The sequence below is a fragment of the Bos indicus x Bos taurus genome, chromosome 13 (genome assembly GCF_003369695.1).
Source record: "Bos indicus x Bos taurus breed Angus x Brahman F1 hybrid chromosome 13, Bos_hybrid_MaternalHap_v2.0, whole genome shotgun sequence".
Classification (NCBI taxonomy): Eukaryota; Metazoa; Chordata; class Mammalia; order Artiodactyla; family Bovidae; genus Bos; species Bos indicus x Bos taurus.
The window spans coordinates 4833108-4858500 of NC_040088.1; the positions used below are offsets into that span (position 1 = coordinate 4833108).

Below are 25393 nucleotides of genomic sequence, written 5' to 3' on the forward strand. Positions count from 1 at the left end.
CATGCAGTCCAGAGGGCTCTGTGTCAAGGAGCGGTCGTCACTGACCCTCATCTGCACACACCACGCCCAGGACTCGTGGATGCCCTGGGTGCCCACATCCTCCAGGTGCTCCACCCCTTAATACTAACCAGAGCCTGAGACCCCAGCGAGCAATCCCTGCTCCCCACCCCCATGCACTATCCCCAAGGATTCTCAAGGGTCTTAACATTTCTTCTAGACACATTTGTGCTGATAGATCAAGTTTTTTAAAATTTCCGTTCTTCTCCTAAAATTGCTGTCTTGTCCCCTTTCATCCCATGCTGGATACTGCTCCAGTTCTTTCCTTTTTCCCAGTTTTGCTGACACAAGTCTGCTGGGAGAGCAGACTTTGGCCATCTCTGTTATGAGCTGGTGCAAAAGAATCTGGTTAATTTAAGCTGAGGGGGGTCTCCTGGAAGGCCATATGGGGTGGGGTGGGGCGGGGGGCTCCCTGAATGGATCCAGAAAAGCAGGCCTGGAAATGGCCTGAACCACAGGCTCAGGAACCCGAGGTGAGCTCGTGACAGACCTCGAAGTTGGGGGCTCTCCGCAGCCCGAGTGAACGACTCCTGCGTGTTGTCTCCGGTCCCTCTACTTGAGTTTCCTTCCCCGGGGAAGCCGTGTCTGCTTAGCCTGTGCTTCTCTCCTTAGTGAGGGGTGGTGAGGCTGGAAAAGCAGACCGATGGAAACCGGTGTGCCGTAGGGAAGAGCGGAAGTCCACAGAATCGGGGGTGATGGGAACCCGGGGGGATCCTGCGCGCTGCCCTCCCCTCCCCCACAGCCCCCCCAGCTCCAGCTGTCAATCATCAACACTCGCAGGCCTGCGCTTTCTTACTGGGAAAGATCAGCATCTCTCCTCCCACCGCCCCCGCAATGCTCAGAGCCCAGCTTAGCGTGTTCCAAACCTGAATACACCCCCCGGCTAAACAATGTATTTTTGACCTGTTATGGATTGAATGTGCATTCTCCCTGCAAAATATATGCCAAATTCCTACCCCCTCATACCTGCGAACATGACCTTGTTCAGAAATAGGGTCTTGGCAAGACTTCCCTGGTGGTCCAGTTGGGAATCCTCCTGCCAATGCAGGCGACAGGGGTTTGATTCCTGGTCCCGGAAGATCCCACGTGCCACGGAGCAACTGAGCCCATGAGCCCTAGAGCCGGCGCTCCACAGCAGGAGAAGCCGCTGCAATGAGAAGCCCCCGCTCACCACAACTAGAGGAAGCTGGCGTGTAGCAACGAAGACCTAGTGCAGCCAAAAATGAATAAATCGAAAAAAAGAAGTGGGGTCTTTGTGGATGAAGCAAGTTCAGGTGAGGCCTTTGGGGCGGGCCTCGGCCTAGTGATGGCATGCTTGCTTATAACTAGAGGGAAATGCTTGTGAAGACAGAACACAGGAGAAGAGGCCATGTCGCCCTCGAGGCAGGACTGAAGGGTGCGGCTGAAAACCAAGGAAGGTGGGGGACTGGTGGCCACCAACAGAAGCTGGACTCGGCAAGCAAGGACTCTTTCCTAGAGGCTTTAGAGGGGACAGGGCCCTGCTGACGCCTTGACTGGACTACGGCCTCCAGAACTGTGAGACGATACATTCTACCCTGTTGTTTAATAATAGGAAGAGCCACTTCATGTTTTGGGTTTTTTTGGCCCAACTGCAAGGCATGTGGGATGTTAGTTCCCCAACCAGGGATCGAACCTGAGCCCCCTGCACTGGAAGCATGGAGTCCTGGCCACTGGGCCACCCGGCAAGTCCCACATTTCTGTTGTGTTAATGGTACTGTGTTAACAGCAGCCACAGAAAACTAAGATACTACCTCAGGTCTCTGACCTCAGCAGCACAAAGCAGTAGGAAAAGCCATAAATGATGGTTTGGTTTTTCCTTTTAATGAGGAGATTAAAAAAAAAAAGAAAAGCACCTCCTGGAAACTGTACAGAAAAGGAACTAATTTTAACAGTTTCTGTTTTACAGATGAGGAAACTGAGGCTCAGAGTGTGTGACTTGTCCAAGTCATGTAGTTAGAAGGAGGCAGAGGCTGGACTTGAACACAAGTTTTTTTGACCCCAAGGCTTGTACTCACCACCCTCCCTGAGAATGTGTGGACATTGCTCTCACGGGTCATTGCAGAGTCCCCAGATCCTAGTTCCCAGATGTCCTTTTTCTTTATTGCGAAACTTGGTGCTAGCTTTGTCCTTAAGGGAACTACCTGTTCCGACCACATTTTCGGGAATCCAAGCCTCTGCAGATCGAGCCCTCTTTCCCGGGTGATTTTCATTACAAAACGGGAGATGCATTCCCACCAAAATCATCTCCCAATAGACCCAAGTAAGAATGTTTGGCAAAGAAGGAATTAATTAGTAAACAGCTTGTAGTATCCCAACTCCAGTGTCTGCCTGGAATGTTTTGCAACACTTTCGGATTCTGATTTCAGCACAATTTGTTTATTTCAGGCTATTAAACCACACGCATATTCTTCATGCTTGGGAATCCACTGGCCACACGCTGAATGGCAAGAATGGAGACCCTCTCTCACTTCCCAAGGGCATTTGTAGTGGTTAGTAGAGCAGGGCTGCAATCCCTGGGGAGACCAGTAGGGCTTTTCCTCCAACAGGAAGTAAATTTAGGGCTGAAGATTCTTGCCCGTCAAGGCTTTGGGTGCTAGAAAATAAGGCTGTTCCTTCGGGAGCAAATCCTCGCAATGTGAGTTAACCAGCTGGCATGAAGTCACCCAGTCCTGAGAACTGGGCAAGAAAAAGTGTGAACAAAATCTGACTTTTCCTGCCTTCTTGCCTACCCCCACCCCCCACCCCCAGGGGGCACTGGAGCTGAAGCCAGGGTGCCTGGAACATTCTCTGTCTACTCACACTGTCGAAAGAAAAACCAGAAGAACAGGCTGGTTTGACTTTTCTCTTGTAAATGGTTTACCTCGGGACAACCAGATGGCTCCTCTCTTGCTGACCCCTTGACCATTTCTCGTGCTGTTAACAGAGTCTATTAGCAAACAGTCCTGCTCCACCAGCCCACGTGCAGGAGTCCCAGGCCTGCGGGCTGGGGAAGCCTCTGGTATTCCAAGGAGGCTGACTCAGCACCCGTGGGCTAAGGAGCTTCATGGGGCGCAGGGTCCAGGCACTTGGGCTCTAAGCGGGGTGAGGGGCTGCCTCACAGTGTGGGAACAGAATGGGTGATGTAAAGACTGCAGTCCCTGCCCCCTCCCAGCCCCTCCCCCTTCACCCCCACCCCGCCCCCGCCTTTACCATGAGAACACCCGGTTGTGATTAATGTTTGAAGGGTAGGTAGGTAGGAAGGAGACTCTTGGGGTTTCCCTGGTCCCTCAGAAGGTAAAGAATCTGCCTGCAATGCAGGCGACCTGGGTTCAATCCCAGGGTCGGGAAGATCCCCTGGAGAAGAAATGGCAAGCCACTCCAGGATTCTGGCCTGGGAAATCCCATGGACAGCGGAGCCTAGTAGGCTACAGTCTATGGGGCTGCAAGAGTCAGACATGACTGAGTGGCTGAGCACCAAGGGGGCTCTTGAACTCCTGGGTGGTCAGCAGGGAGCTCTCTGCCACCCCTGCCTGGGTTCCATCCTTAGGCACCGCCTCCTTTGGGGCTTTGTGGGTGCAGTAAGGGGTGACATTTTTAATCCTTAGAGTTTCCAGAAGCCCCGAACTTGCGGTGGGGTATAAGAAGCTGATAGACATTTTTAAAGGCTTGCTCTGGTTTTCAGGTGGGGGCAGAGGGCAAGTGGAGGCGGAGAAACCAGTGGAGACCAGCGAGGGGATGGGGGCTTGTCCGTGGGGTCCAGGGTGGGAAGAGGGGACAGACTGAGGGTGTTTCTGAGAAGCGGGGCGTGGGGTGACCAAGAAGGAGGAAAGAGATGCCCCGGGGGTCTTCCAGCCTGGCTGCCAGGAAGACAAAACTCTCTCCCAGGGACCTAGACTTCGGTGGTCAACAGTTCTGAAACAATTTCAGAGGTGGAAAAGTAGGTTCTTAACTCGGAAACACAGAAGGAATGTTCACAGAGCCAGTCACATAAATATTTGAAGCTTCTGTTACACACGCACACACATGCACGCACACCCCGTTACGTAGAAAGTAAGTGAGGGGCTGGAAGAAAATCAAGAAAAGATCACCATCCAGGATTTATAAACAGCCCCTGGAAATCAAGGAGATCAAGCTAGATAACTGTGCAAGGGAGGATGAATCTGTGAGTCCCAGAAGAAGAGACTCTAAGGACAAGGCACGAATGGAAATACACGTGTTCTCACTAGGAATCAGGTCCATGCGTGACTTCTGTCGAAGGGCACACCAGCCCATTTTAGAGACCTGGCAGGTAAGACCTCGGTTGAGAGAAGGCTGGAAGCCTGTGCTTGCCTTCCTCAAACTCAAAAGCCAGAATCAGATGAGATGAAACACCCACCTCCAGGTTTTGCTGAAATTCCCAGGTGGCTCAGTGGTAAAGCATCCACCCATCAATGCAGAAGACACAGGAAACTCGGGTTTGACCCCTAGGTCGGGAAGATCCCTGGAGGAGTGCGTGGCAACCCATTCCGATATTCTTGCCTGGAGAATCCCATGGACCTCCATGGGACAGTCCATGGAGTCGCAAGAGAGTCCGACACGCTTTCAAATGAGCTGATTTGGGTCAAGTGCAAGGTCTGATGTGGCTGTCTTAGCTCTTGCATCTTGGGGGTCCAGGCCTAGAGGAACTGGGAGGAGGGAGGAGGGAGATAAAACTTAGCAGGAAGGATGAATCCGATTTGCATAATAAAGGCTTGGTGGGAGGGAGCTGGAGAGGGGGCCCTGGGCTGGAGGAGGAAGGGTTGGTCTGCAGGCTGACAGATTGGAGTAGGGACTAGGAGGGGGCCAAGGACACAGCCACGTGGAGGCTTTCATCCCCCCCCCACCCCCACCGCAAAAAATATTAAATAGTACAGTATTTTACGACTGGTATAAAGAGGAATGTATTATGTGATAAAATACATCCTATTAGTAAGTAATGTAATTTTATAATTTTATAGTAAAGCATTCCCTTTGACCTGAAAGTTCATTTTCAGTCTTCTGATTGTAAAAATAATCCTCTCATTTTTGTGGAGCCTCTGCCCTGTGACCCCATCCCTGGTGGAGAAATTGGCCCTAAATGTTCTTCACAGACCGCAGCCAGGAACAGAATTCTTTCCCAGACCTTTGGGCTGGTTTGGAGAGAGACTCCTGGGCGCTGATGTCCGGCTGTCTGGTGAGGGGATGCTCTGTGTCTCCAGGATACCAAGAATTCCGGTCGGTTTCATCCAGGGCAGAGTGGTTGGCCCATGAGGCCGTCAGAGCTCTGCCCACCTGGCTTTGAATCCAAACCTGGCCTGGGTTGGGCTGCCCAGACCAGGCTGTGCGTTCGTCAGCAGTCAGGTTCCTCGGGATTAAAAAGCTGTGTAGCCTCTGGGTCTCTCCTGGCTCCAGGTGGGGGTTTACAGTGAAGGGAGACCTCCTGCAGAGCTCGGATACCACAGCCAGCACCCCCGAGGAGGTTCTCATCCATGCCCGGGTGTGTGTACACGTGTGCATGTGAGTGTGAAGGGTGGCGGTGGCCCAGGCCCAGTGGGGGCCGTAGGCCCAGGGCCCCTGAAGACGTCAGGATGCAAGGACCCCCTGCGTCCCCCTCCCTTTTCAGGTCAGGAGAAGAAGCCTGAACAACACGTGTCGCCCACAGAACACTGCATCTCCTCCACCACTCCTCTCGCCCGTGAGAACTCATTCCTGACCCCCAGCACGCCAATCCCGGCCTCGCCGTGCAGATCTGGCCGGCAGCCTCTACCCTGGCTGTTCCCCTCAGGCACCATGGTCACCATTCTGCCCCCCACTCGCCCCAAGGAACAGTGCAGTGCCTGCAGACAATCTTGGTTATCGCAACCGGAGGGTGGAGAGCTCCTGGTGTGTGTGTGTGGGATACTGTAAATACAGAGGACAATGCTCATGGTGAAGATGAGCCTGCCCCAGATGGCAGCCGTGCTGAGCTAGAGACCCTCCCATGGCTGCTTCCGGATGGTACCCTAATTAGCACCTGACACCCAGGGGATACCTATTCACCCCTAGGATGAGGGTTAGGTCTACGCACAGCTGGGCCGTGCCCACCCACCTGCAAGCATTTTACAGTGAATTTTTTTTTTTAATTTGGTCGTGCCAAGGGGCATGTAGGATCTTAGTTCCCTGACCAGGGATTGAACCCTCGCTCCGGGATTGGAAACATGGAGTCTTAGCCACTGGACCACCAGGGAAGTGCCTGAAGGTGAACTATTGAAGACCTACCGCTGCCACGTGTTAGTTCAGGCCATTTCCGTTCTACCAGCCTCAGTTTCTGCAAAATGGGGGTGGTCACAGTACCCAGCTCAGACGGGTGCTGTGGCGAGATGCCCCGTTCCTTTTGCCTGGCGCCATGTTTATTCCTGGTCCTAAGCGGACCAGGGTGGTGGTGATGTTCCCAGAGGCCCAGCTTCATCACCCCTACCTCCCTGGGTACCCGAGCCCCCTGCCCTGCGCACCTCCGCAGCCACACACACTCCCCTCCACGGACCTCAGGAGGCTGCTTCCGCTAAGACTTGCTGGCTCTTCCGGAAGACCCCTGGTTGACCTGCCGATGGAGTGTGTCAGTGGTGATCGGGGCCCATTTAAATTAAAACACCCTCTGAATATTTCACAGAAATTCATGAATCATCTTTGCCTCGTAAAACCCCAGTGGAGTTAGCTGGGCATGTAGATGATATCTGTGGACCTTTGGAAAAAAAATTGTTTTTTAAAGAGGGAAGTCTCTGCTTAGACCCCAGATTCACCCTGAAAAGCAGGGTTCTCTAGGTTGGCGGACATACAGTCAGCTTGGCCGCTTGATTACTGCCTGACCAAGGGCAGCTTAATCAACCTCTTGATTTTCTTCAAATTAATACTTTTTTCCAATTACGTTAAGGAAATGGCAACCCACTCCAGTGCTCTTGCCTGGAAAATCCCATAGACAGAGGAGCGTGGTAGGCTACAGCCCATGGGGTCACAAAGAGTTGGACACGACTGAGTGACTTCACTTCACTTCATTGTTTCACAAGTAAAACGTGCTATATATAGTTTACATCTTGCTCTGATTTTTTTGTTCAATAGCTTCAGTCGAGTCCAACTCTTTGCAACCCCATGGACTGCAGCACGCCAGGCTCCTCTGTCCTCCACTATCCCCCAGAGTTTGCTCAAACTCATGTCCATTGAGTCAATGATGCCTTTCAACCGTCTTGTCCTCTGATGCCCCCTTCTCCTCTTGCCTTCAATCTTCCCCAGCATCAGGGTCTTTTCCAATGAGTTGGCTCTTCAATTCAGGCGGCCAAAGTATTAGAGTTTTAGCTTCAGTCCTTCCAATGAATATTCAGGGTTGATTGCCTTTAGGAAAATTTACTTACATCTTATTTTTAAAATTTCTCATGTCATTCTTCCTCAAAATCATATTCCTAACAGCCACACAAATGGGTTATTGACCCTGGGTCTTGCACTTGGCCATTTGTAGCCGTACCCCAGTGTTCCCATCTGTGAAATGGGCACGGGTGTGCTGTGAAGTCCAATGAGAGGGCCTGCCTGCTCTGTCCTGTGATGAGTCCTTGACAGGCTACAGGCTGGAGTTGGAGCAGGACAGGAACTCCTCCAGGCCTGCCCTGGGCAGGAAGGACACAGGAGGGCATGGACCACGTGATACACGGTGGCAAGGGGCCCTCTTGCAGCAGGGATCCTGACACCAGCGTCTGGTCGTGAACCGTCAGGAAGTTTCTGTTTGCCCTGCAGCTGTGGGACAGTGAACTATGAGGTCCAGCTGGGCTCCCCAAGAGCTACTTGCTCTTGTCTTACAGCAGAAGCCGGAATTGTCAGCTGATCTGTCCCCGTGAGGCTGTCTGTCTGCAGAGACACACCCAGGGTGTCCCCTCCTGGCTCCGGGTGCCCCTTCCACGATGGCCCTTGAGAGCTGGTGGGGACTCAGGAATGTGACCTGCTGGGCAGGGGGGTTTCTACTTGTTGTCTTTAAACCAGGTGTCCTTCAAGTCCATACTCTCTTCATTTAAACACAGCATTAAAAAAAAAAAACCCACTTTAAATCATACAGAAGACGTCGGCTCTAAATGGACGGTTACCTTAAATGAAATTCAGCAAAAACAAAACAACTGACTGCATTCCAGCTCCTCCTCTGCTGCCCCTGGCTCTGTCCCGGGGCCAGCTCTGTGCTCTGTTGAACGGGAAGGGTGACAAGTATCAGGGAGTCAGGGAGCCGGGATGAAAAGGGGACTGAAGACTGAGATAACCCTTCAGTGGAGAGGCCCGGGCCGCGGTGCGTCCCTCATTGGCCCAGAGTGTGCCTGCGTTCTAGCCCAGTCCTCCCTGTTTACAGACCGTGAGACAGAGGTTTAGAGGGCAGCGAACTTGTTCAAGATCGCGTGCAGCTGGAACCACCTTCTCCTGTTTCCCTGGCCACGTCTCCCCAGTCCCAGGCAACCTGGCTTGGGAGGGGCTCAGCGGAGACTGGGGGAGCCCGAGTTGGCGGCTCCGATCCTGGGCAGGGGTCAGCAACTGGACTTTACGGGGTGGGGGGAGGCGCGAAGTTGGGGGTGGGTTTGGGCAGGGAGGGGGAGTTTTGGCTCTTCTCGCCCCTCCATTCCCCTGAGGGTGATCTGGGCAGGTCGTCTGACCCCTCTGGGCTGGGTCTGGCCATCGAGAAGACGAGGGAGCTGGACTGTGTCTGGCACAGACGGTCTGGTTCCCAGGCAGCCCTTCCCTCTTTGGTATAAACTCACACCCCTCATCCTGGGCTATTTTGCCATTTCCTTTCCTGCTAAACCAAGGGCTATTTTGGAAACTCCTATAAGCAAACTAATCCCTGGCTGGCATTTGAGTGGATCTAAAAGAGCCCTAAGTGAGGGACACAGGCATAAACGCTGCCCAGCCCAGAGAGCCCACGCCGTTAAATTTAGAAGCATCACCTCCAAATGAGGTGAAATTGCAGGTTCCCGCGGCCGGCGGGCAGCTTTGGGCAGCACTGAACGGGACAGATTTAGCGGGGGCAGGGGCCGGCCCCCCGGCTGCACCTGGCGGGGAAGGCCCAGGACGGTCCCTTCAGTGTCTGGGGAGCTGCTGCTGGGTGAGGAGCCCCTTCAGCCGCCCCGCCGGCCCCGCGCTCCCCAAGCCTCTGGCGCCCGGGCGGCAGAGAGGCAGCGAGGGACACGTCCTGTCTGCCAACGGAGGTTTGGTGTCTGCATGACTTCTGTGTCTCTCTCCTCTGCCCAGGGGCCCCCACGAGATCCCTGGCCAGTTTCTCAAGCCCTGCAGAGTGCCAGCGGCAGCCGACCTGCCCACAGCCCAGCCGCTAAAGGATCACGCTGGCGGGGGAAGAGGGCGGAGGAGGGGGACGGTCTTGCGGGGAAGAGAGGGGGCTCCAGGGTGCCTGGGGTCAGTTCTGCTGTTGTGTCGACCGTGGAGCATCGTTACGAGGATGACCCTTGGTTAAAGGTGACAGACATCCGTTGGGGCCCGTCGGGAGCCCACTGGGGGCTCCTGGGAACCCAGGGGTCTCAGCTCGGCCAGCTCACGGCCAGTCCACCAGATGGGGGCGGTCCTGCAGTCCGCTAGGTGCGATCCCAAGGGTCCGCGACCAAGGATCGGCCCTACCAGGGGCCGGTCAGGAGGGGGCGCTGCTGAGACCAGGCGCTGGTCCGAAGGGACCTGGGCTCCACATCCCCCTGAAGCCTATCGGGGATGGCGCTGGGTTTCTCAGCCACCTCCAGTGCCGCATTCTAGCCTGGCAGGTCTCGATCATGAGCTTGCTTCCCTTCTGGGCCCCCGGTCCCCGCTTCAGGCTCATGTTGGGTGTGGGGGGTGGTTGTGTTATGTCAGCGCAGACCCCATAGAAGCAGGTGCAGCCTAGCATGAAGTAGCCAGGCTTTGAAGCCTGTCAGGTTCACGTTCAACCCAGCTCTAAAGGTTCCGCCCTGTGTGACCTTGGATGACTTATTTTTCCTCGGTTTCTTTATATGCAAAATGGGAACGATAATAATGATACTTGACTCCTATAGCAATGAAAGAGTGAAATGAGATTTTAAGCTTTTGGAGCAGGTAGCAGGCACAGAGCTGGCCAGGGGTCATCTGTCAAAAGCTGCTGCATTTGTAAGTAAAGTTTAGGCGGAATTTAGCCAGGCTCATTTATTTGCATATTGTCGGTGACTGCTTTTTTCTAAAACGATAGAGCTGCGTAGCTGTGACAAAGACTACAAGGCCTGCCTGCAGAGCCAAGAACTTTCACTATCTGGCCCTGACAGCAGACGCTTGTCCCCCACTCCCTGGAGTCCAGCACACAGTCGAAGTTCTTATCTTTATCCTGTTCTTCCATGGCCTCCATCTTGAGCTGCACAGCCCGGTGAAGTCGGGGAAGCACGTGGCCTCTGGTCCCAGAAAGATGTGCCATGAATCCTCCAGGCCCCAGAGAACATCCCTGGCCCTGCTTGCTGGCAACTGTCTAGTGGAGGAGACAAAAAAACTCACCTTTCACAGTTCACCGTAATTGGAGTTGGGGACTAGGGGAGGTCCAGGAAGGCTTCCTGGGGCAGGTGGCATCTGGGCTGGAGGCAGAGGGCGGAGGTATCAGTCAGGGGATCAGCCCCCACGTAGCAGCCAGACCTCAAATCGTTGTTCAGTCACTCAGTCGTGTCCGACTCTTTCGACCCCGTGGACTGCAGCACGCCAGGCTCCCCTGTCCATCACCATCTTCCGGAGCTTGCTCAAACTCATGTCCATTGAGTCGGTGATGCCATCCAACCATCTCATCCTCTGTCCTCACATGGAAAACACAGAAATCTGAGCCAGCCTCTTCACCTCTTAGAGCCTCTTTCCTCATACGAAAAGTGGGGTCATTGGCCCTCACGGCCCTGCCGTGAACTGTTAGTCCACAGTCAGGGGCTGATACCTCGTGTGCGTCTGCACCGAACCTTAGATCTCCTCCTCCTTGGCCCTCCTTTCCTAGCTCTGGGCAGGAAGATGGTGGGTTTGTTCTAGCGAACTGCATGCAGAGGAACTGTTGAGCGGTTGAGCAATTGTCTTTCTCTTTTATCCTGAAGCGGAGGACTAGAGTGAGGCTGGAGGAAGGCCCCAGAAGGCCAGGGAGGGAGGGTGGTGGGAGGCGGAAGGGAAGGGTGGCAGGAAGGCGTTCCGGTCCCAACCCTCAGGGTGGGCATGCCCCAGCTGCTGACCTTGGGGGTCCCCTTGCCTGCTCCCTCCTGTTCCCTCACCCAGCTTGGTTGAGGTGGAGGGAGGGGGTGTTTGGCAGTTTGAGGAGGTTCCAGTGCCACCCAGAGCCTGTGCTGATAGGGGTGGGGGCAGCGGCGTGAAGATAAAAGTTTAACAACTAGCAAGGGGAAAAAAAAACCCTCAAAACCTAATTTGTAGCACTTGCCCAGTTCCACGCTGCACTTAATTCTATCGCGGCTGATTTCAAGCTACCAACATTCTTGACAATTTAACCTTCGACTCTTGTGAGCTGGTCCAGGCTGGCAGCCGTGCAGTCCAGGTAGGGACTGTGGGGGTCACGGGGGTCCCCCCGTGGGGCTGGGGTGAGCCCCCAGAGTAGGGGATGCCTGACCGCGTGCCTGAGAGGCGCTGGCATCCGCGTCCGTGTCTGAGAACTCTTGGGTCCTCAGCCTGGCTCTGCTGCTTCCTAGCTGGGTCCCTGGGCTCCCTTGTTGTCTTTCTGAGCCTCAGTTTCCTCATCTACTGAGCTAGGTAGCTCCTATGCAAAGGGGGTTGTGTGGAGCTAATAAGATAATTCACTTAGGCACTTCAGTGCACTTATGAGCACTCAATAAATTGCCTCCGCCTCCAGATTGCATCCACCTCCCCGTCCGTACACCTGGCTGCAGGTCATGGGTCTATAGGGTGGGACAGCCCCGGGCACTGGGGCTCGCCATGCAGTGGGTGCTCAGCAAACCGTCGCTGCTTCCCCCGTCAGGGCCAGGGGTTGTTCCTTGGCTCACCTGCCCAGCATCAGGGTCTCCAGGCTGGGGTCTCAGTCAGCTGACCGCCGCACAAGCAACCAGCTCTTTCCGGTGTCTACTTCACATTATGTGCTGTTCAGTCCGTTGTCTCCTTGATCCTTTCCTGAATTCCCATTTTACAGATGTGATCACTGAGGCCCAGAGCCAGGGAGTGGCCCAGCTGCAGCTGGGATTTGAGCCCAGGTCTGGCTTTTTGGTTTCCAGCGCTCACCTAAGCACAGTGGGTGTGGGGCTGAGGGGTGTGAGGGGTGTTGGAGGAGGAGGAAGATTGTGGGGCTACACTGATCTTCCAGGGGGTTCAGAGTGAGGGCTCTGGAGCCTCTGTCAGGGGCTACAAACAAAGTGCAGGGCTAGACACTGGACAGACGTGGCCCCAAGGAGACTGTTATTCCAGCCAGAGGCCCCAGGGTGGGCAGAGGCGTGGAGTCTGGACTCAGCCTCTGGGTTGGGGGACTGTGGGAAGCAGGGGCCTCACCGAGGGGGAGCAGGAAGGAGATGACATGGTGGGGCAGACCCCCCCGCAGGCCAGTGGGGTCTCTGAAATCCTAGCACTGACTCCACCCTGATCGAGGAGTGAGGTATGAAACTGTAGCAGCAGAGATTTAGGTTAGATATGCAGGAGAACTTTCCGATTGCTGGAAGACAGTTGGCGTTATTCCCAAGGGATGTAGTGGCATTTTTTTTCCAGTCTCAAGATGGTTTGGAAAAAGGAAAAGACAGTCAGGGTTCTAGGCCGGCCTCGCTGCAGCTGGGTCAGAGATGAGACAGTGGACCAGGAGCTTCTGGGAGCCTCCGATGCCAGTGGCCCGGCATCCTGTGAACTGGGCTTCGTCACCTCCTGGTCAAAACCTCACATGGCTCCCAGCTACCCTCAGCCAACTGCAAGGCTAGAGCCCTCCCTGGGGCCGCTGAGGCCCCCCTGGCCTGTGCTCTGCTGGCCTCTCCAGCCTCACCTGGGGCCACACCCCCACCCACTGAGCTGCCCGTCCCTGGGTTGTACCTGGTCCTCTGCGCCTCCAGGCCTTTGCCTGTGCTGTTCCCCTGCCTCAGATGCCCTTCCCCCCCTCCCTTTGTCCTTCTTCCCTCCTCAGCCTTGCCTTCTCAGCTCTTGGTTGCCTTTTCCATGGGTGGGTCTGGTACCCCCATCACTCTGCTAGGGACACCCTCCTGTCCCTGGTGGCTCTTAGCCTCCAGCTGGACCAGGAGCCCCAGAGGGCGAGGGCTTGGCCCATCTTGCTCGGTGTCTGGCTCACAGGAGATGCTCTATATGAGTTTGTGGAGGGGTCGGGATTCCTGGCAGAGGGGCGGTGAGAAGAGCTGGCTCAGGACTTGCTGGACCTCCCTGCACGAGGACTCAGCGTTGCATAGGTGCTGAGAACCCAAGCGCAGAGTGCAGAGAGAGACCCGGTTCCCATCTTGCTCCTGCTCCCGCAACCTCACCGAGCCTCAGTGTCCTCATCTGTGAGCTGGGCACAGCATGGCCGTCCCCCCGGTCCGTTGGGCGCCCCGGTGGAGGGTGGTCGGCCTGCAGTCAGCACTTGCCAGGTGCCACTGCGAGGCTGACTGTCCCGCCCTCTCCCCGCAGGTGACCACCATGTCGGTGAGGCTGCGGTTCCTGTCCTCCGGGGACACGGGGACTGTGGGGGTCATGGGCCGGAGCGCCTCCTTCGCGGGCTTCAGCAGCGCCCAGAGCCGGAGGATCGCGTAAGTTCTGCCCACGCCGCGTGGGGGAGGCTTGTCTGAAGGCCAAGGACTGGGGAGGAGGGTGGTGAGGGCGTTCTTCTCTGCTGCCGGTGGCCCTGAGGCTCTCACTCCTGCCAGCCCCGCAGCCCAGGGCAGTGTGTGTGTGTGTGTGTGTGTGTGTGTGTGTGTGTGTGTGTGTGTATGCGCGCGTGCATGAGACTCAGTGCTAGGAGAGACCTCTAATTTGCTTCGGATCCAAACAGGTGTCATCTCACATATTCCTGGCTGTTGATCCTGTAAGCTGATCTGCCTGAGTTTATCAGGCCCACTTGGCAGATCAGAAAACTGAGGCTCAGAGAGGTGGAGCCACTTACCCAAGGCCACACAGCAAGACAGATTCAGAGTTGGAACTTAGTCTCCTGGAGGTGGGATTGGGATAGAATGTCCTTCCTGGTTGATGGAACAGGAAATAGGGCCACCTGTGACCTGGGGCAAGTGACTTCACCTCCCTGAGCCTGGCTTCCCTCATGTGCCCAGTGGGGAGGCCCAGTGTCCTTCCCTCGCGGGCTTGCCATGTGGGTACAGGGAGGCGACATGTGGTGACTGCTGGGGCATGCTGGCACACAGTAGGGGCTTGTGGGAGGTTTCCAGGGAGGCGGAGCGGCCTCTGCAGAGACAGACCTGGTCGGCACTCACGCCCGGAACTGGGTTCACGACGGCTCCGTGATGTCTCCTCTAACCTCAGGGAGTGCCCGGGAGCAAGCTGCGTTCCCGCTCCTGGGGCCACGGCCCTGCCGGCCCTGGCATCCTGAGGGGCCCGCCAGCTGCCGGCCAAGCGACTGTGACAGCAGCTGAGCAGGGCGCAGGGCCTGGTGGGCCGGTGACCCCGTCAGCGACCTGAGCTCACCACGGCACTCCCCTCCTGAGACCCTCCATGGGCTCCCGTCCCACTCAGAGTCCAGTCCTGCCCCCCAGGCCTGGCCGGCTGCTGCACTGTGAGCCCCCACTGGTGTCTCTGCCTGCTCCGGGCCTTTGTTCAGCCCCACGCCCACCTCCACCCAGAACTCTCCCCACCCTCCTTCACCTGGCCCGGTCCTGCTGAGTCTCAGGGGCCTGAGCTTCACTGCCGTATCCTGGGGTGGGGAAGGGGGCCCCTGCCGCCATGAGGCTGGGCCCCTCATTCAGGCCCTCCCATCTCCCTCACCCCGCTCAGCTCCTCAGTTCCGAGGTGCGCCAGCTTTGAAATCCTGGAAGCACCCTTGGGAAAGCTGTTCAGTTAGTGTCCGACTCTTTGCGACCCCGTGGACTGTAGCCCGCCCGACTCCTCTGTCCGTGGAATTCTCCAGGCCAGAAAGCTGGAGCGGGTAGCCATTCCCTTCTCCAGAGGATCTTCCCGACCCAGGAATCACACTGGGGTCTCCTACATTGCAGGCAGATTCTTTTACCAGCCGAGGTCTGGTGAAACCCTAAGGAACCTGTAATTCATTCCCTACGTATTTCTGGACACCGACTCTGGTCAGGCCCTGTTCCAGGCTGCACCCTCTAAGCCAATGACACTTGGGTTGGGTGCAGCTGGAGGCAGGCGTCATGACGGAGTTAGAGCAGGGCAGGCAAGCAGGCAACAGGGGCTACAGGGAGGAGGGACCCAGTTCAGTGAAGCTGGAGGGGAGAGGAGTCGAGTACTGCAGAGAGGGCGTGAGGGTGGGGAGGCCTTCCAGGCAGCGGGACAGCAGTGCAAAGGCCCTGGGGTGGGAATGAGCTTTGAGGGGCAGAAAGTGCGGCCGGCCGGGGAGAGAGTGCTCAGGAAGGGAGAGGACCCGATGGGGGCTCTTGGGACATGCACAGCATGAGGGGAGCCACGGACAGGCTGGCACAGAGGAAACTGAGGCCCCGAGATGGGGAGAAATTTGGCCAAAGCCTCAGAGTTAGCACCAGCACCCCTGATACTAAGCCTCTGAGGAGGGACCATGTGGGTGCCCCTATGAGGAAGGCACACAGTGGGCACTCCATAAATGCTGCAGAGAGGGGCTGGGGCGATGAGGGAGGCACACAGTGGGCGCTCCGTAAATGCTGCAGAGAGGGTCTAGGGATGATGAGGAAAGCACACAGTGGGCGCTCCGTAAATGCTGCAGAGAGGGGCTGGGGCGATGAGGGAGGCACACAGTGGGCGCTCCATAAATGCTGTGGAGAGGGGCTGGGGCGATGAGGGAGGTGCACAGTGGGCGCTCCGTAAATGCTGCGGAGAGGGGCTACGTCCAAACTGGCCAGGGAACGACGTTGTTTCTGCATCCAGTCATTTCTGAGCTGCGTCTTCTTGGGCTTCACCGGGCCCCCACCCCATCGGGTCTGTACAGGGCTGCCAAGGACAGCTGTGCCTGTCCCCAGGGGCCTCCCGCCCGTGGGACCTGCCCTGGCTGAATGTGCGTGGAGCCGAGAGTGCGGCTGGGCCTCTGGGAGGGCGCCTTCCTCTGACTTCTACGGAAGAACTTCGGGCTCTGTCCCTGGGCTCTGCGGCAGGGAGGGGTCTGTGGACCCTGCCCGTGCTCACAGTCCACACTCTGCTGTCACAATCCCAAAATCCTTAGCAAGTGTTGACCAAAGGGTCCTGCGCTTTCTCTTGCCCTGCCTCATCACCGATTCTGCCTCCCGTCCTGCCGGCAGCTCTCCTCCTGCGAGGCTTCTGGGGGCCTCCGGACTCCCTGTATACATGGCAAATGTCCCCACTGGGAGCTCTGCACAAAGAGTGTGCCAAGGGGGATCCCCAGGCTCTTGCTGGCCTCTCCTGGATTCCTGGGGTCTCTGGGCAGAAAGAGAACTGAGCAGATCTGACCTGTTGACCCTAGAGCTCAGTGGTCATCAGCAAGGCTGTCTTGACCAGATGCCTGCAGAGTCTGTATCCCAGTCTGAGACAGATGGCCTCGGTGGCTGTAAATGTCCCGGGCCCCTCCTGGGGGTCCTCGTCCAACCCCTCTCAACCCCACAGGGAGTTCTAGAGGAGATGTACCCTGGATGAGGTCTGAGGTTCCTGAGTGGCCGCCATCGGGCCTCACCCTCTGCAGTCCCCTCGCCAGGGGTGGGGGAGACGCTGCCCGCAACCGCAGGAAGCAGCAGGTCTATTTTTAACTTCCTGTCCCTGTCCCGCGCCCAGGGGTCCGGACCCTTGGTTCTGGGGATTGGGTTTCAGGCCTCACCTTCTGGCTTAATGGCCCAGGTAATCCAACCAGGCTGAAACAGAGCCGCTCGCCAAGGCGCTCGGCAGTGGGGGCGGGTCAGGCAAAAATAACCTTAGACGGGACAACAGGAGAGCCGGGCTCCACTTAGGTGTCCCCAGCCCACATTCCTGCTCTGGCACCCTTTGACTCTGGACATTTTTTCTTTTTAATTGCATAATCAAAGAATTTACTTGGGGAAGTAATCTGGAAATTTTCCACTAAGGCATGAAGGACTGTTATTAATATAACCAGGCCATGTGTAATAAATATTGATACATAATAATATATTATAACATAAGGCATATATACTAAGGTGGGGAGGTGAAGAAGAAGGCCAGGTCTTGACACTGTCCCCTTTCTGCCCTGATTGACAGGCAGGGCTGCTCTTAACCCCTTCCTGCCGTTCCTCAGCCAGGTCTCCCCTCCCCCAGGCTGTGGCGCAGGGACACTCCCGAGCCAGGATCTGCTGCGATGTCCCCTTCGCCTTGGGAATTCCTCCGCTGACATGCCTGGGAAATGTCAGTGTGAAAACTAAGCATCAGCCCTTGATTTCCAAGGAGAGGAGACTAGAGAAAGGACAGATGGGGGCTAGAGCTCAGAGATGTCAGGAGGCACGTGCTGGCACCCAGGGAGCCCCCAGAGCAGACCCGACCGTGGCAGGTGTGTGGGTGTCTGTCCTCATCCCGGGCATTGAACCACCGACACAGGAGGAAAGGTGAGCTTGCAGCGAACTCTGAGTCTTCACCCGAAACACGTCCGGTCGATACTATTATTTACTGCCCCATCGCCAGCCCCGCCCGCCTCCGGATCCCGCACCTGCGGCTGTCATGCACCCGGGGCCGCCAATGTTTCTCAACGACCCCGGGCAGACCGACCGGCTTGGCAGCCTCCTGTGAGGGATGGGTCCAGTGGGTCGCACGTGCCCATCTGGAAGCTTGTCTGGCATGCCGAGGGTGTTTAATATTTACTGAGTCCTAGTGTAACATCCGCCCCTGGAGGGTGCTCCCTGCCCTGGCGGTTGTGACACTGGGCCAGACATGCAACCTGATTTCACCATCTGGAGGCTGCATTGCTGACCCTGGAGTGGCCACCACGCCGGCTCCGAGTGGCCGCCACACCTGCTCCGTGGGACCTCAGACAGGCGCACAGGGCACAGAGCTTCCCCGGGAGACCATGCTTTCAGGCACAGCTGGAGACCAAGGGCAGGGAAGCCTCCAGGTAGATGGAAGTGGGGCTGGCCAGGGTGCGCACCCGCTGGGGACCGTGGGGCCCCGGGAGCTGGCAGGTGAGCGGGGCTCCTGAAGCCCCACCTCCTAGTGGCGTGCCCACTGCACCTGCCTCCCTGCCCACCTGCTGGGGGCCCTGCTGCTGCTGCTAAGTCTCGTCAGTCGTGTCCGACTGTGCGCGACCCCCATAGACGGCAGCCCAACAGGCTCCTCTGTCCCTGGGATTCTCCAGGCAAGCGTACTGGAGTGGGTTGCTATTGCCTTCTCCCGCCGGGGGCCCTAGCCTGTCTGAAACCTGCTTCTCTTGAGGCTACAATCCTGCCTGTCCCTGCCGGCCTGGAGATACCAACTTTGCGGAGGCTGTGTGCTAAGAGGTGGGTGACAGGGCATCCGGGAGGGTGGGAGAGCGAGGCACAGAGCCCCTTCCTGGGCTGTGCAAAGTGTCACTGGACGTACAGTGTGTGGATAACAGCGACAGCAGGTGCAGGGGTGAGCGCTACTGATGTGACAGGCTTATGCCAGGGCTCCATGCACGTTACCTGGTCAAGCACGGCCTGAATGGAGGAGGCTTCCCTGGTCGACCTATTGAAATTCATTATCCGGCCTTTGTTTTTTCTGGGCTCTAGGTACTATCCGATTATAACTTTTCAATTGGAGTATAGTTGTTGTGGGCTTTCCAGGTGGCTCAATGATAAAGAATCCCCTGCCAATGCAGGAGACGCAGGTTCCATCCCTGGGTCGGAAGGACCTTCTGCAGCAGGAAATGGCAACCCACTCCAGTGTTCTTGCCTGGGAAATCCCATGGACAGAGGAGCCTGGAGGCAAAAGAGTCCGCTGGGCTAAGTCGTGCTAAGACATGACCTAGCAACTAAACAACGAAAATAAATAGTTGCTGTATGATATAAATGATGTATGCACTTTAAAAAATCACCGTATTAACTCCAGCATATATACAGCACTTACTCTTTCCTGGGAGCTGCTTGAATCTCTTTACATTTACTCACTCTCACAGCAACCCTTCCTCTGGTCCTCATTTTACAGATGGCAGGGCAGCTCACAGGGTGGAGGTTTTGTCACTGTTTTGGTCACTGTGCTAGTCCCGGCTCCTGGAATGGCATCTGTGCGTAATAGGAGCTCAGTAAATATTTCCCGAGTGAATGACTATCTCATGACAACTCTGTGGGACGTGCCGTCTCATCATCCCTCTTTTACAGATGGCAAAACTGAGGCTCCAGCAGATTAAGTACCCGTGATCTCTGGGGTTAGGATTTGGACATGGGCAGCTGACCAGGAGCTGTGTCCCAAGAGATGATATGAGTTTCTAGCTTGGCGAGGCCCCGAGGTTTCCAGGGTGGGGTTCCAGATCCTTCTTTCCCACACCATCCTTGGGACGGAGTTCTCAGCATGCCTGGGCAAGGCTTGGATCTGAACCTCTGGCACGCTGGTTTGTGATGTGGCATCCACGCTGGGGAAGCACGGGGCTCGGGGCTTGGTCCCCGTCAGCAGGGGGGCAGGACAGCGCTCCTGAGTCGACCGCAGGTCTCTGTGACCGTCCATGGAGCGGGCAGCGTCCTGACTAGACTGGAAAGGCAGCCCAGCACCCTGCCAGCCCTTGCGGGGACCACGGCTCATTGGTGGCCCAGTGGCCTGCTCCCAGGCCTGGTGAAGGAGCTGGAGCTCTGTCCTGCTGGCCTCCTGCCTGCTCTCCGGACCCCAAGTCCCGAACCCATTCTCTGAGGACCTTGAGCCTCCAAGATTAGGCCTCTGGCCCCTTGGCTCCCATCAAGGTGCCTGGCTCAGAGAAAGCCCCACTTAGGGTGGCTGTGCACGTCACTATTTATTCAAAGCCTTTAGCAAGCGCCGGGCAACAGCGGATGCTCAGCGTGTACCCTTCTGCTGCGTCTTATCACTCGGCTCCCTGGGCCGTCGGGGGGATGGTGTCGGTGAATCCAGCGGCCCAGGAGCTGCGGGCTAGGGCTTCATTTTCTCTGCTCTGTGGAAATCTTAGTTGTCACTGTTAAGGTCTTTGAAGCTGGAACTTTGCTAGGACCTGACGCTCTCCTCCCCACACCCGTCCCGGGGTCCCCAAGGCAGGTAGGGCCCAAGATGCAGCACCTCCCAGCATCTTCCCGCCTCTGCTTCAGTCAAGCCTCGCCCTGCGGGACCACCGCCCCCATCACACACGACTCCGCCGGCTCCTCTCCACCCTTGCTCAGTCTGTCCGCTCACCTGGAACACCCTTCTTGGGGGTGGAGGTACCTGTGTTCCTGCTCTTCCTTCAGGGTCCAGCCAAGGGCCCTTGACATGTGGCATTTCCCTTGTTCAGCTTAGTTCAGTATTTACAGAGCCCCTGCTGTCTTCCAGGCTGTGTTACAGGGAAGGATACAGATAGGATACCATTACTTTAACAGTAATGGACATTTATTAAGCACCTACTAACTGACCCCACCCTGCCAAACCTTTGACTTGGTATCTGGGAGAATTCTTAGCATTACCCTCTGATTCAGGTTCTGCTGTATTCCCCATTTTACAGATGAAAAAAACTGAGGCTCGGGTAGTGTATTAGTGTAGAAGTGAAGTTGCTTTGACACAGAAACCTCCCAAGATACAGAGTCTTAGATGAGACCAGTTGCTCCTCCCTCCTTCTCCTGAGCGCGTGGAGCCGATGGATGGTCTGCTCCAGGGGCAGCCTCTCCCAGCTCTTGTTGCTCAGCGGTCCCCTGAGTGGGTCCCAGTGCACGGGGCTGGAGCCTGCTGCTCAGCACACCGAGAAAGCCCAGGAAGGGGGAGAAGTTCTCTTTCGGGAGGAGGGATGTGTTGGCTAATCCAGGCTTGGGAAAGCGTTATGCCTCAGAATGCCTGTGGATGCATGTGTGTGCGTGTTCATGCGTGCGGCGATTTGTCACTCCAGCTCTCGCCAGACTACATGAATAAAGAGCAGGGCTGGGGAGACACCCCAGAGGAAAACTGAGGCACTGTTAACAGAGGGAGGGGGGTGGATGCTGGGCCGCCAAAGCCAACAGGTGCCCGGCCTGGGAACGCCACTGGACTACGGTTTGGTCTTCATGCTGCTTTGCCTGCACAGAGCTTGCTGAAGAGCGCAGACAGACAGACAGCATTGGCATTCAGGCTGCTGGATTGTATTGCCCACTCTAGGCTAATTTCTCATATCAGGTTCATCTTCAAATTCAAGCGCTCATTTTGCAGATGAGGAAGCTGAGTCCCAGGGAGTCTTGACAACCTTCTTGAGACCATGCAGCTTGGGGGCAGGACTCAGCGAGGTCTCCTGACTGCCTGGGGCTCTGGCCACCATTCCCGAAGGGCTTGTCTCCGAGAAGGGCCATGCCCAGACCCCCACCCTGATCCCCCCCATCCTTCTCACAGAAAGTCCGTCCACAGGAACTCAGTGAGATCTCGGATGCCTGCGAAATCCTCCAAGACATACGGCACGCTGAGGAAGGGGTGCGTCTGTTCAGACCCCAAGCCCCAGCAAGTGAAGAAGATCTTCGAAGCACTGAAGAGGGGGCTCAAGTAAGGAGGCAGCATGCTGCCCGTTGCATCCTTTGGCCTCGTCCGCTCGCTCCTCTCTGCCTCTCCCTAGGCGTCGGGGGTGGGTCTTGTCTGTGCGCGGCCACAGAGTGAGCTCCTGGTTATCCGTTTAGTCAACAAGCATGTCCTGGGTGCAGCCACATGCTCGGCCCCTTCCTTGGGCGCCGGGATGAGGGAATAATGGCAGGGGCCCTGTTGCCATGGAGAACACCCACGGCGGGCAGGGCCGATGGCCATAAAGGAGTAATGTGTTCAACACCGTAACTTCCACGCACCCTGAGGGCAGTGAGGAGTGGGCGTGGTGGAGAGGCAGCACCTGGAGGGCCTGCACGCAGGGTGGTCCGGAGGCCTCCCTGAGGATGTCCTGGCTGTTTCTGAGAAGGACCCATGACGCTGGCCTCTGGGGGACAAACATCCCGGGCAGAGGGAAAGCACGTGCAAAGGCCCTGTGGTAGGAGCTTGCAGAGGAGCCAGAGGTCAGGGCCAGGGCGGCTGGGCTTGAGTGAAGGAGAGAATGACTGATTGACTGAGCAGAGGCTGGGACAGAGGAGTCAGTCACTTATTCCCCATATTTTTATTGGAGGCTTATCAAGTGCCAGCCGCAGAGTTCAGTTCAGTTCAGCCGCTCAGTCGTGTCTGACTCTTTGCGACCCCAGGGCCTGCAGCACACCAGGCCTCCCTGTCCATCACCATCTCCTGGAGTTTGCTCAAACTCATGTCCATTGAGTCGGTGATGCCATCCAACCATCTCATCTCTGTCGACCCCTTTTCCTCCTGCCTTCAGTCTTTCCCAGCCTCAGAGTCTTTTCAAATGAGTCAGTTCTTCGCATCAGGTGGCCAAAGTATTGGAGCTTCAGCCTCAGCATCAGTCCTTCCAGTGAATATTCAGGGCTGATTTCCTTTAGGATGGGCTGGTTTGGTCTCCTTGCAGTCCAAGGGACTCTCAAGAGTCTCATTGGCTGCAAAACACAATGTGAAAAGTCTCCCTCGGACCCATGGCTTTTTCTGTGTTTTCCAAAATAGGGGTTTGCTAAGACCCATTCTGGTCCCGGCCATCCAGACAGCAAGACAGCCAGCCTTTGTCTGTGAGGAAGGCGTGTACTCCCCTCTCCCTGCCCCCCACAGCTCCCATGGCTTGGGGGAGGATATTGGCCTCTGGAAGCCATCACCTGTTTTCAGATCTGGGTTCAGACTCTTCCCTGCCTTGTGGACCCTGTACTGGGTGGCTTCCGAGTCAGTTTGCCCATCTCTAAAATGGGTATAATAACAGCAGCTCCCTCCTGTTGGCAAGGCTGTTTGGGGAATTCCCGCTTGGCACAGTGCAGGGCACACAGTGTGTGGGATGCGGAGGCAGAGCGGGCGGGGGGCCGGGTTCTCGGTGGGGGGTCTGGCTCTGCCCTCTGACCCTTGAGCCTGCTGAGCACCCCACTTCTCCCCAGGCCCGGCCGTGGCTGCCTCCTCCGTGGAGCACCGCGCCCCTGCCCATTTCGTTCCTTCCTCTTCTCCTTCCCAAACTCCTCTCCCTCGCCCTCCCCTCAGGGAGCATCTGTGCGCCCAGCAGGCCGAGCTGGATTACCTGACGGGACGCCACAAGGACACTCGCAGGAATTCCAGGCTGGTGAGACCCCTCCCCAGCCCCTCCCAGCCGAGTGCCCGGGTTCACCCCCTTGCCTGCCTCGTGGGTGTGAACCTCAGTCTTGGGAACGCAGAGGCTGACAGAGTAGGCTTTATTTTTAATGAATGAACCTCACTTGGACCCAAAACAAAAAACAAAACTCCAGAAAAGCCCAATACCAAAAACAAACCAAAAGAAAAACGATGCCCCGTTAAATTTGATTTTCAGATAAATAACAAATCATTTTTCAGTGTAACTATGTCCCCTGCCATCTTCAGGACATAGTTACACTAAAAAAGAAACTTTATCCATCGTTCATTTGAAATTTAAATGGAACTGGCTGTCTTGTCATTTATCTGCTGGCATTTCCAGGACCCCCCCACGGGGGACCTGTGTCTCTCCAGCACTCAGGTTTTTTCCAGTCCTGGGGAGTCCCTCTCGGCCCCCTCGTCTCTATCTGGCTGCACTTGTCACACCTCCCTCTCCAACAGCTGCGGCTGTTCAGCTGTCTCTGTCTCTCCCTTTTAGAAGTAACTCTGAGGAAGGCGAGGCTTATGTAGAGGTCTGTATGTTTTAGCTGCTCCCATTTCATAGGTGGGTACACTGAGGCTGCGAAGGGGCCACCCAGAGGGATGAAGCACGTGGGGCCGGGTTCCCAGTCTCTGAGAAATTGCTGTACAGTTACTGTTCTTTCCAAAGCCTTGGGAACTTCCCCATTTCTTAATTTCTTACATAGGGTTTTCATCTCATAATCCCACATATACGATGTCACAGATGCACACCTAGGAAAGCAGATGCCCCTCTGGGGGGTGGTCAACCATCTTTTCCCTATTGCTTGACTGACCCCCCTCCCCGATCTTCTCTGTCCCATCCTGTTTAACCCTTGAGGATCATCTAGTATTTATCTTTCCATATTTTCCTCCCTCGCCACCTTACTGCAAGTACGCAGACTGTGTATATATAGAGGGATCTGTAAGGGTCACCTTACAAAGTGAAGTCACAACCTGCAAACTCTCCCGTCTTACTTCTTTTCGTTGGTGGTCGCCAACTTTGTGGAAATTTGTCCAGGCTCAGATACAGTGACCCTAACCCACGTGGGCAAGGCAGGGCCTGTTTTGGAAATAACTTTTACGTGATCACAGGCACACCCATCGTGGGCACACTGTTTGTGGCTGCTTTTCACGCTCCAGAGGCAGGAACCATGTGGCAGGCCCAAGCTGCGCTATGTACTCTCTGGCCCTTTGCACAGAGACCCCCTCACCCTGACAATAGATTCTTTTCACTGGCTGTACCATGGCGCCTGGCGGGGATGGCCCAGGCTCCTTCCATCTGAACTCCTGGTGCTGCCGGCTGCCTCTTCCGAGTCTCTGGTCGTGGCTGACGTCGCCCCTTAAATAAGCAAATCACAGTGGTTCCCCTCTCGTTGAGTTTGCACCGTCCTAACAACGCTGTGGGGTAGGCGCGATGGTGTCTCCTCTTTCAAAAGGAGATGGAGGCTCAGAGAGGCAGAGAAGCTTGCCTGGGACACACAGCTGGCACGTAGAGTCAGGCCTTAGCTGGCTCCCCCAAAGCCCATGTGTTCGCTCATTCTTCCTGCCCGGCCTGGACCGCAGCTTGCTGACTGCAGGCCTTGGAGGACGGAGCGGCCGCTGGCTTTTTGTCCTCTGAGCTCGGGCGCCCCTGGGATGGAGGCTCACGGGTCTTGGAGGAACGCTGGAGCCCTGACACCTCCCCCTCCAACAGGCTTTCTATTACGATCTGGACAAGGTGAGGGAAACTTCTCTCCGCATGGGGTAAGCAAGGCGGGCCGCGGCTAGGCTTGGCTGGATGGGAATAATGTCTTCGTGGGTCTTCCATCCCCCGGCCATCCTATGGGAGGAATACTTGGGTTTCCTCCCCACTTGACAGATGGGGAAACTGAGGCTCGGCGATGAGCCTTCCTTAGGGATTGTGAGGGGCTGGCCTGACTTCGAGCCCAGCTCTGTGTCAGGACCTGCAGGAGAGTGGTGTGGGCTTGGGGTGGGGGGTGGCCCAGGCTCCTTTTAA

At 56.3% G+C, this 25393-nt stretch overlaps 1 protein-coding gene across 5 annotated transcripts in view; it reads left to right on the plus strand.

Annotated features, from left to right (window-relative positions):
* RIPOR3 (RIPOR family member 3) overlaps positions 1-25393 on the plus strand; it is an 88924-nt gene that overhangs the window by 47733 nt on the left and 15798 nt on the right. For 2 of the 5 annotated variants that reach the window (XM_027558274.1, XM_027558270.1), the window contains exons 2-5: positions 13648-13766; positions 21568-21714; positions 23272-23350; positions 25091-25114. In XM_027558274.1, the coding sequence (XP_027414075.1) occupies positions 13657-13766; positions 21568-21714; positions 23272-23350; positions 25091-25114 (360 nt within the window). In that variant the 5' untranslated portion in view covers positions 13648-13656. The other 3 variants (XM_027558271.1, XM_027558273.1, XM_027558272.1) reach the window with 3 other exon arrangements.